The 10903-nt window shown below is 40.9% G+C and overlaps 1 protein-coding gene across 12 annotated transcripts in view; it reads left to right on the forward strand.

The window, feature by feature from the left end:
• LOC118785684 (muscleblind-like protein 2a) overlaps positions 1-8000 on the forward strand; it is a 54343-nt gene extending 46343 nt beyond the window's left edge. For 5 of the 12 annotated variants that reach the window (XM_036540536.1, XM_036540544.1, XM_036540539.1 and 2 more), the window contains 3 exons: positions 151-186; positions 1172-1266; positions 6706-6805. In XM_036540536.1, the coding sequence (XP_036396429.1) occupies positions 151-186; positions 1172-1266; positions 6706-6720 (146 nt within the window). In that variant the 3' untranslated portion in view covers positions 6721-6805. Of the gene's footprint in view, positions 1-150; positions 187-1171; positions 1267-6705 lie in introns of all 12 variants that reach the window. The other 7 variants (XM_036540541.1, XM_036540547.1, XM_036540546.1 and 4 more) reach the window with 4 other exon arrangements.
• The last annotated feature ends 2903 nt before the right edge of the window (positions 8001-10903 follow it).

The following is a 10903-nucleotide window of genomic DNA, read 5'->3' on the forward strand; positions in this document are numbered from 1 at the left end:
AAAGCATGCAGTAAAGACTACAAATGGACCCACAGCTGTGATGAATAGGTTTGTGTGTTGATAAGGCATGCTGAAAACTATCTCCTGCTAACCTGTTTTTTCTCCCCTTTTAACCTCTGTCCACTCTCCCCCCCCTGCATGGTCACACAGGGTCTGTCTTATGCATGACTCCTGCTACCAGCATTGGTAGGTTCCTCGTTTTTTTTTTTCAGTTTTGTTTTGTTGTATTTTTTTCTGATATCACTTGAGATTGGAAGAAGCCCCATATGACTGAAATACTCTTACAGTTGATTTAAAAGATACGTCTGGCTTGCCACTGTGTGATGCATGCGCAGGTGCATCTCAGGGTGACAGCGTGCAGACGTGTTTTAACTCACCTGTAAGAGACGGTGTACTGTCACAGTGATCGAGTTCGTCTTCTTTCTCTCTGGTTATTTTACCACTCCTTGCAAGGCCAGTGTTTAGTGCTATGTTTAAGTACTATAAATCTGTGTTTAATTATTGTAATTATGATGTCACATTTTCGTAGCCAGTGGCCACTTAATCATTCCCTACAGTCAGAATCATTTTGGATCAGACACGTTTAGAACAGCGTATTCAAATCCCGAACAGATCAGTTTTATATTGGGTAATCTGCCTTTTGTCATGCTCAGTGGATTAGGAAATTTGATCAGTTTCCCAGAGAAGTATATTCATGCATGTATAATATATAATAAAATTATATATTATATAATAATAAAATATTTTGTTAGACTGTCACACTTTTTAATCACAGTGGCTGGTGGTGTGCTCTTCTGGATGTGGTAGCTTTAAATTGGACATCTGTAAACTCTCTGCAAAGCACAACAGTTAAGCAGTTCAGAAGGTGTTTGCAACAAAGACTTCTCTGGGAATCACTGATTATACTGCTAAATTTCCTTAATTGTGATTGTAATCAGCTTTCTTCCTGTTTTTTTTTTTGTTTTCTTTATTATTTATTTTCCTCCCACGCTTCCTTGCTTTGCATTGTGATTGCATGCCATCCGCTGGTATAACCTAACGATGGCTTGCTGCTCAATAATATTCACCATGCAAAAAAAAAAAAACCCCTCAACAACACACCTGTTGCCATGGTTACCATAATGCTCCACCTACCTGTTCATTGCTTCCATGGTTCCCTTCCTGAAAAAAGTACCCATGATGTACAGTGCTACGCCTGCTACTGTCTCTGCAGCAACAACTCCTGCCACAAGTGCCCCCTACGCAGCAACAGCACCAGCCAATCAGGTTTGCTCCTTTTAAAGCTTTTTTTCATGAATCCCTGAGCTCTAAATAAGTACTTGTCACAAAAAATTAAGTGGAAAAGTTTTACCTTTTTTATTGTATCTTTTTCATTAATCAGGACTGGTATAATTAAAAACCATTGTAATTGTAATAAATAGTAATATGTGGTTATTACACTGATGAACAGTAACTCAAAAAGACCTTCATTGACCCATGTATTGCCCATTTGAAAGTCACAAAAGCACTTATTTAGAGTTCTCACATTTGCAAACAGTAGTTGTGTTGTGTTGCATTATTTCCTTATTTGTTTGCATGTTTTTTTGTTTTTTTTTATGTCAAGTGTCCCTTTCATCTCATTACAGTTTTTTTAAAGGGAAACCCAGCAGTGCTCTCAGGTTTCTGTGTTGAAGAGAGTGTTGGGGGTGCTCTCTCTGCCTAATGGAACCTATCAATACAAACCTCATGACCACAGCTATTACTGCTCCCGGAGACAGGAAGGACACTTCCTTCTGGAAAGGGCTAAAAATGGCAGCTGATGAACGGTCCACGTAGGCTCTGAGCTTCCTTCTTTAGTGCAGGCTGGAACAAATGGGACAGACACTAGCCGTGCTACATCAGCAAGTCTGGGAGTGAAGTGACGCACTGTAAACAGCCACGAACGTTTGCGCTATGCGAGGCACGATGCCACAAATTACTAATGAGCTAATGAGCATACATCTACTAACCCCAGATATGCTGGATCGATTCTGTAGTTCCGCAGCAAACCCATGACCTCAGCGGATAGTGCTCAGTACATTACCTCTGATTTCAGAAAATTACATTTTCAAGCATTGTTTCATGTTGGCAAATAGGAATTTTTGGAATTTGCCAACGTCAAATATATGCATTTTTGAGCATTATTTGTCTAACACCTATATAGAGTTCTGTTCCTCTATAACTGGTGAGAGCAGAACATTTGAACATTATAGAATAAGCACCTGTAAAGTGATAGTCTGTCTTGTTTGATTAGCAAAAGAGACAGAAAGAAAAAAAAAACAATTTAATATTATAATGATATAAATTCATCTGTTTATGCTGGGCAGTGTCATGAACTCAGTGCCCCTCAAACAGTGTCTCGGTCTGGGTCAGTCACCATCCTGGGCTGGTAAGAGGAAGAATGTGAGTGCTGAAGGTTCACCTCCTCCATGAGGGAAAAATCCATTTTAACATTGATTAGATTAAATAAGTACTTCTCAGGGTGCGCTTCCTCAAGGATGTGCAAGAGTCTGTTTTGCGCATGCTCAGGAAGGGGCAGGTCATGTGACTCATTAGTTCTGTCCTCCCATTTCGAACAGAGAAGGAAGGGCTTCTGAATGGGGGAGTTTGTTCTGTTGCCTGGGAGTCTCACTCATGGCCTAGCGGAGGGATGGGCAGCAGTATGAGCCACTCACATGAGCTGCTCTCTCTGCAGAGCTCTGTCAGGAGCTAAAAAGGCTTTTCCCCCACCTCACCATCACTGCTTTGTGATCAGTGAAAAGTAGCTGAATGGCTGCAGTGCGCCCATTTTAAGATGAAAGCTGTTTCTGAAATGCACCGGCAGAGCTGTTTGTACAGCTTGCTGCTCATTTTAAAATACCCAAGCAAGGTGGCTTGCCTCTGCTTAGGAGCTGCAGGGCCTGAATTGTATCACTACTTAGAGACTGACAGAGCGAGGCATTGTTCTGATGTCCTTGTAACATTACTCACCCGTACCTTTGCCTTGCTGCTCACTCGAGATGTGAGTTTTAGCCCTCCTGAGGTGTGAGGTGAAGTGGTTTTGCTGCTTTTTGCATTCAGGAAGGCTCTCACTGCTGTCCGCTGGAGGACGGATGAGTGGCTCTGCATCGTATCAGTTCCACACGGTGCACTCATGCAGCTCCTGCTACCTGAGGGCTGCACCTTGTCGACAGAGAAATCAGATTTTTTCTCCGTGGTGGCTTTGTGAACACGCCACCCGCAACCAGCAGTATGTCACTGCGCTGGTCAGCTACGGCCGTGTTTGCCATTGCTGTGAAGTGTGGAATGGCAGCAAGGAACCGCTAGCTTCAGTCGGTGGATATTACCACTGCCTGTCAGTTGTGTGTCAGTAAATGGCCTGTCTGCCAGTTTCCCCTAACCCCCAGCTGACCTCCGAGCCAAGCTGCAGCAGTCATGAGCTCACCTGCATCACTGCTGTGAGAAATGGAAAAAAAAATGAATTACCCTGCTGTTTAAAGCGTGGAGGTCCAGGCTAGGGCGGGGTGGATGCATCACTGTCATAAAGACCCTCAGGGTAGGCTCTCAGATGATCACAAGAGGCATGTTTAGGAACATTTATTTTCCTGCTTAAGAGAATTATTCATAGCCTTCTTCATTTACATCCTGTGGCTTCCCTCATTCTGTAGCATGCAGGTTATTCCCCACCTGCCAACAGAGTCAGGTTCTCATTGATAAAAAGAGGAACGTGAGGCCTTGTGAACCCCAAACACGGATAGAGTTTGTTGAGAATATGTTACTGATGACTCACTGTCACTGTGCTTTTGTTTTGAATTTTTTTGTAAATACAGAGCCAAGTCCTTCGGTCCAGTTCATTTCAGTTTGGTTCAGTGATTGACAGTACATGGTAGCTCCACCTATTATTTGCTTCACAGAACCTCACTCTTTTGTCTCTAGTGTACCTAGGCTAGGTGGTGAACACCAGTACTGAAAGGGCTAGTGGCAGTTGCAGTGGACATGAGCTGACTGTCACTATTTCGCCTCCCCCTCAGTTCAGCACATTATAGTAAAGACCTAACAGTGACTAGCAGCAAACTTATTTGATGCTCCATTTTGCACAGGAGATTGTGAATCTGGTAGGTACGGTAAATGATAGGAAATGACAACAGGGATCAGTTGTATTCAGTATTTAGCAGCATGTGCTACATATTTCATCTACCTTCATCCCCCTATCTCCAGCATGAAGGTTTTAGGCACAGGTACAGATCAGGGTGTTCATTGTAGCAAAAATAGCTCTGGGTTTTCCCTTTTTCTGATGTCAGCAGATAGTACTGTAAGTCGAGTAAGGAATAATGCAAGCTGCTTTTAAAGACTTTTTTTCAACTAAACTCACAGCTATTTGGCCTTCCAGCTATGCTTTTGGTACGTTTGAACTGTGTCAAAGTTTCATTCTGAGGAATAAGTCCTGCCCTTGGGAGACATCAGCCAGAATTACACTCCAGAGCATGAAGAAATGCAACCTTTGTCCATGTGAAAGATAAAAATTTAGGCTCTGTTTTTGAATAGCAGCTTCTGAACCACATGGGGGACATTTAGCTGAATCCAAAGGAAGTCGCTTTCTGAAATATCTTTTGGGCTCCCTCCTCTGTCTGGAAGTGGAATTGCTTCTTATTGATGAACTAAGCTTGGCTTTGCTGCAGGGAAGATGTGTGGGTTGTTTTATGGAGTCTGTCAGTAAGATTTCTGCTGGTTATAACTGGATTTTTGACATGGCTAACAAGATAAAAGCCACTATTGAAATACAAAAAAAAAACAGTTCAAGATAAATACTCTGCAGCTTTGCACAGTAGAATGTCACACTGAGAATTCATTTTAGAAGTACATGCATAATATATGCATACATACATACACACACGCATGCATACATTTTTTCTGTAACATACTCTAACATTCAGTCAATATCAGTATTGATCTCTTGTTACATTAAGCCTAGGGTGAAAAGCAGCTAACCATCATTTGTTCTTTGTCATGTCATTATGTTACCAGGTAACATTTTGATATCTTAACGGGAATTTCTGTGGATTGATATCAAAATGTTGCATTGTAGATCAGTATTTCAAGAGGCTTGTGTGAGTCAGAGATTATTAGGCCAGAATGTTCCATCCCTACGCCAGAGAGTAGAGTATGCCAAGGGTTCTCTTCAGAGCTGCTGAACTGGGAACATGATCCATCACTGTACTGATCTCCTAGTGCAGTGAACTGCACCTCAGTTGTGTTGCTGGTGAATATAAGTGCATGGTATAGAAAATGGTGACATGTAATTTATATAAGTCACATTAAAGCCTGCAGCTAAGTAAATAGAAAAGTATCCCCTTAGAAGTATACAAGTAACTCACTATGAATGGAGCCACCATGTGTCGTCAATCAAAAACTTGTGCTCTCTGATGAAAAAAAGTTATTGACACAACATACATTGATTGGTTCTAATCAATGAGTAAATAAAAATCAGTGGTTTTTTGATAATATAATACTTCAGACATTTTGGGGTTCATGAAGTCTCGCTCTCATTATTGCCCTGAGCTCTGTTTAAGGAATGTTATTCCTTTTGGTCCAGCATCAGTCATTTGACATTTTATCCATATTTCATGACCAATGGCTTAAATTAAACCACAGCCCCTCACTGTTGTTTTTTTTTTTTTTTTTTTAATCAATCAAGCTGATTTAGGATCTGTCGTTGCTACATCTTACGAACATTCCATCGCTCCCGCCCTTTTTTTAAAGTTTTTTGTTTGTCTGACGCTTCTGACACTTCATTTCGCTTGGCTGGCCTCTCCAGTGGCTCTGTGCCGTGCCGGACGCTCCCCCCGTTGTGCGGTATTAACGGTTGTGCGGTATTCCCTCAGCTTGGTGCTTCTCTGTCGTAGCCGCGCGTTGCTGCCTCTGCGCACTCTCTTTCACTGGCAGCATCGTGAGTGAGTGCGGATCTCCGCCGGCCGGCTGGCTGTGCCCGCTAATGCCCTTCCCTTGCCCGAGTGAGCAGAGAGGTGCTGATCTGACCCCCGAGTCGGGCCACGCTCCTTTCCCAAACGTCTGCGTTTGCTGACCATGAGGCAGCCGTGAAACAGGCCGCTAGTTTCACACACCCACACAAGCACAAAGACGTGTATATGCACAGACACATATGCAGACACATACAGACATGCTTATGCAGACTTAGACACGCACATACATATGCATATGTATGTGTATATATGCAAACAACAGGCATGTACACACACCCACACACACTTTGCAGACCATCGGCCTCCCCTGGCAGAAGGGACCAGGAGCTGCTTGTGTTGGCATCATGCTGCCTTTTTATTTCTGTCTGTGTTTCCACTTCCTTTGTGCAAAAGGACACAGAACTACCCATTTTTAAAACTTATATTTTTAATGTTTTGGTTTCCTTCTTTAAACTTGCTTTTTCACCATGATTTCCCCAAATGTGGCGAACCTCAGATTCTGCTGCGCTGTGTCTGACGGGTATCGTTTTTCTGGTGGAGGACTGCGCCTTAAAGCACTTCAGCTGTTACAGCAGCGAACTGCATGTCGCTCCACTGCACCCCTTTCTACATGGCATTAATCATCGTTGGTACCGGTAGCTTCCTGGTCTCAGTAGACTGACGTCTGATTCACAAGCTCGATGTCAACTAACTCGCCTTTCCCCCCCATGTCTGCTTTCCAACACAGATCATCCTGAAGTAACCAACAGCAAAGGAACAGCGTGTCAAAATGCTGCACTAAGGAGCCCAAAACAGCCCCTCTGTAAATACCACCTCTCCTCTTCGTTAGAACTACAGCAACCTGCATGCTAAGAGTATAAGCATTAAGGACAAGACTTTATCTATAACATTGAGTGCTGGTTTAATATATACAAATGCTGTATATGTATTGCTAGGAAAAATGTTAACATGTAAAATAACACTATCAAAAAAAGATATATTCCACACACACGTATGTATGCATACATATGTATTTACATACATGTGCACACACACACACACACACATATGTACACTATGTAGATGAAGGTGGCGATTTCATTTTTTCATTGTTTGGCGATGTTCTGTATGTAATGTGGGTTAATCTTCTGTATTTTTTTTCAAACTCTGCACAAAGTACACCGTAGGAAAACACCTCATTTGCACTGTCGGGGAAAGAAAAACAGATATTAATTTTCAATTTTAAGTGCTCGATTGTTTTAAACAGGAAAAGAATGAGAGACAAAGCCCTGCAGTTATGTTGCAGAATTACTTTCATTGCACTTGGCTTGTGAATCAGGCTAGAGGGATTGTTTCATTTTTATTTCTCTTTTTTAAAAAGACATGAATGTCATCACAGATAAGCTGCCGTTTACCACGGTATCCCCCCCCCCCCACTATGGCGTTTCCTGGTTCACACTAGGAAAGCTTGGTGTGTGTGCTTCAGCTGCTCATAACTGGAAATGAGTCTGCCAAATATAATATTACGACAAAAGAAAAAATGGGTTTTTTTTTTCTTATTTTTTTTTTTAAATGGCCAAAAAAGAGAGAATTGTGGGTATGTGTCTTGGGCGGGGGGGGGTGCACGGATGTTGCCGAATGTCAGTTTCAGAAAGGGTGCCGCAGCTGAGAACGGGTCGACCGCGGGGCCTCGGTCTGCCGAAGCCCTTCTCCACTGGCGGCTCACCTCTGGGAGACAGTGTCTCTGAGCAGCAACTCAAAAAAGACCTCAAGAAGGGTTTTTCTTTTTCTTTTTTTGTTTCCTATGTTTTTTTGTTAACTGGGTAAGGGGGTCATACTTGCCATGCTGGTTCATCAGGGAGCAGCGTTCTGCCTCCAGTGCTGTGCCAAGGGCTTAGCTAAGGCTGTCACCCGGCCGTGCCTGTCAGCTCAGATGTCTGCAGGCAGACGTGATGGAGATGACTGGAGAAGAGCATGCTGGGACATTGGTGTCTGGTGCGCCAGTGCAGGGATGGAGTGTGGTTGGACTCGTGACCGTAGCTGACGGGCGGCAGGACTCTGCCGGGGTGGGGGTGGGGGGGGGAGGGGGGAGGCAGACGACACTAAGGAGAGCTGAGGCTCGTTAAAGGTTTGTCAGGGCGATCCTCGTCTAACGGGATGACCTGAAACATTGGGAAGCTCTTGTCGACTGGCAGTCACTGCTGCGCTCTCTTTGATAATCCTGTTTTATTTCAGAAACTGTAGAAGTGCCTAAAATATATTTATATATATTTTTTTTTCACAACAAGCATCTTGAGAAGGTGACTCCAGAAATGTCAGACACGCAGAAGCTGAAACAAGCCTCCCCGCACCTCCATATTCAGAAAACTAGAAACAGCAGTACTTGTCCTGCTTAATTCAATTTCACAGTGTTAATGTACACTTTGTGGTTGATCTTTGGAGGGACTACAAATACACCATTACTACTTGGAACTTATATTACTAAACTAATCAAGACAGCTTGAGCAGAATGTTAAATAATATTTCAACTTAATGTTCATTTTTTAATGGGTTTGGATGTAGTTTTACATCGTAAAGTGGTTTATAATGAGTGAGAACATGGGAAATTGTGATGCGTCTAATGTTTGTAACACATTCGTCTCTTATCTTAGCATTTAAACTCTGTCATTGCAGTGTGTTTTAAAAGGAATCTAACTTTTTGTATAATGACCATTGAGATGTTTCAGTCGAGTGTTGCAGTTACAATCAGTCTTTTGTTATTCGATATGTTGTGGTCACACAGGTAATAACATTGTGGAATGCATCCACCATAATATTAGTTAAACATTTTATAAATCTTTGAAAGTTTGTTTTAACTCTAAATCACATTCAGACTAATCATTACATGCAGCCTTTCGGTTCCCCTTATTTTTTATTTATATTTTTTACATATATGTTGAAAATGTAATCAGAATCATGGTGTATTTTCATGGTGCTTGATTAATCCTGACAATCCACAGTGAGACTCCCTTAGTTCAGCATGAATAAGGCACTGTTCTTACTTTTTTTTTTTTCATTCAACATAATTTTTTTTTCTTCACAAAAGTTACAGTTTTAATGTAATTTTTGATTTGGAAGGTGATTGAATATATTTTATTGTCATGATCTTATTTTATTTTACTTTTATTAAATATTAGTGACAAAACAATGTTGTAACCTATTGTATTTTAAAATGAATGTAATTTATTAAGCTGTGCTTTGTTCTGCTGGGGGTTCTTCAAAAGGCCTGTCCTGTCAGATCAGCCAATGAGAACCCAGTCTGTAACAAGGGGCGGGATCCAAGACCTGCCCTACCATTGGCAAGCTTTCAGGTCCCTCTCTTGTAAATTGCCTTGTCACCAACACAGGACAACACACTGCAGTATGAGCAAGGCTTTAGAACTGCTTATATTATATAAAAATGTTTATTGTATAGGTAACATTTTACCAAAAAAAAGAAAGAATGAAAAAAAAGATACGTACTTTTCATTGTAGTATGGTAGTATTTCATAACAATAATAAGTTGTTGCTGTGGCAACCTAAAGTTGCAATGACTAAAGTTCTGTATTTTTGTAAATGATGTATTTGTTAAGTTGATTTTTTTTTTCTAGAACACTGTACCACACTAGATTGTAAAGCAGATATTGGAACATTTCCTATTTTATGTCAAGATGATATACAGTAATATTTCTGCAGCATTTAATCGCCTCTGTATCAATGTGTATTTCGGTTCCATTTAAGAAATCATAGGAAGACTTTACCAACTGCATTTAGTATGACAATAAATTATCATTTAAAAATGTTTCAGCAACAGAATAGTTGAACAGTGTAACTCTGAGCTCTTCCCCTTATAGTGGACTGACAAAGGAACTCCAAGCTTCATGTAGGCCATTGGAAAGTAGTTATTACTATGTGTTTGATGGGTGATCTGCAAAGTTTAGGATTGCACTTTGTTCCCATGAGTATGTAATTCCTTTAGTTCTAACTAATCCATGTTGTGTACGGTAGGGCAAAGTTGACATCAGCAGTCAGTCAATTGTTGTAATTCACTTCTTGTTCCTGTTTGGATGTTCATCTTGAGTTGAGTGGAGCATCTTTGCATGAAATGTTTTCACAGCAAGTCAGAAGCACATGTCATGGAAAAAAAAAATCTGTAATATGTATGGAATGTTTCTAGGGATATACAGAAAAAAACTGTTTGCACCTGAGATTTAAAATTGATTTTGTCCTCAACTGTGATTTAGTATATCCATTTATCTGTCTTTTAAATGAGATGGAACCATGGTCAAAATGTGTTGGCATTGACTGATTTGAGGGTGAATGGATAAATTGGCACTTTCTGAGCGGTTAATTAACTGACCAGACCTAGGTTATCAGTAAACTTTGCCTTACCTTTTAGTACTTATTGTTTTCAAGGTTGTATGTTTCAGAGCTCGTAAAATACGGTGTTGTAATCGGTCTACTGAAATGACTTTTCAATTTCGTTTGTGTTTATTATTTTGTTAAGGTTGTCAGCTCAGGCATTTCCATGGAGAGGCCAATATTAACAATGGACTGATGTTCAGGAAGCAGTCCAAATGTCCTGCTCTTTCCAGCAAAGAGCATGATGGGAAGGGCTGTGGTCTGAATGCCCTGCTGAATGGCCATAGCATTACTGCGACTGGTGTAACATTTGATTGCATCTTCGTTGCAGTAACCTTATTCCATCTACATTGGAGGGAGGAAAAGGAAGTAACAAACAAGCCCTTGTTGGATTTTATTAGTTTTTTTATGTAACCATTTTAAAATGTTTTATTTGTGCATATATTATGTGTTATTTTATGTTCTATAGTCAAATGTTTTGGTTCCTGAAAAAATGGTGTAAAACCTATTGAGACAAAAAAACAAATAAAAGAATCATAAATCCAGTAATTGTGACATCCTAATTT

The sequence above is a fragment of the Megalops cyprinoides genome, chromosome 11 (genome assembly GCF_013368585.1).
Source record: "Megalops cyprinoides isolate fMegCyp1 chromosome 11, fMegCyp1.pri, whole genome shotgun sequence".
Taxonomy (NCBI): domain Eukaryota; kingdom Metazoa; phylum Chordata; class Actinopteri; order Elopiformes; family Megalopidae; genus Megalops; species Megalops cyprinoides.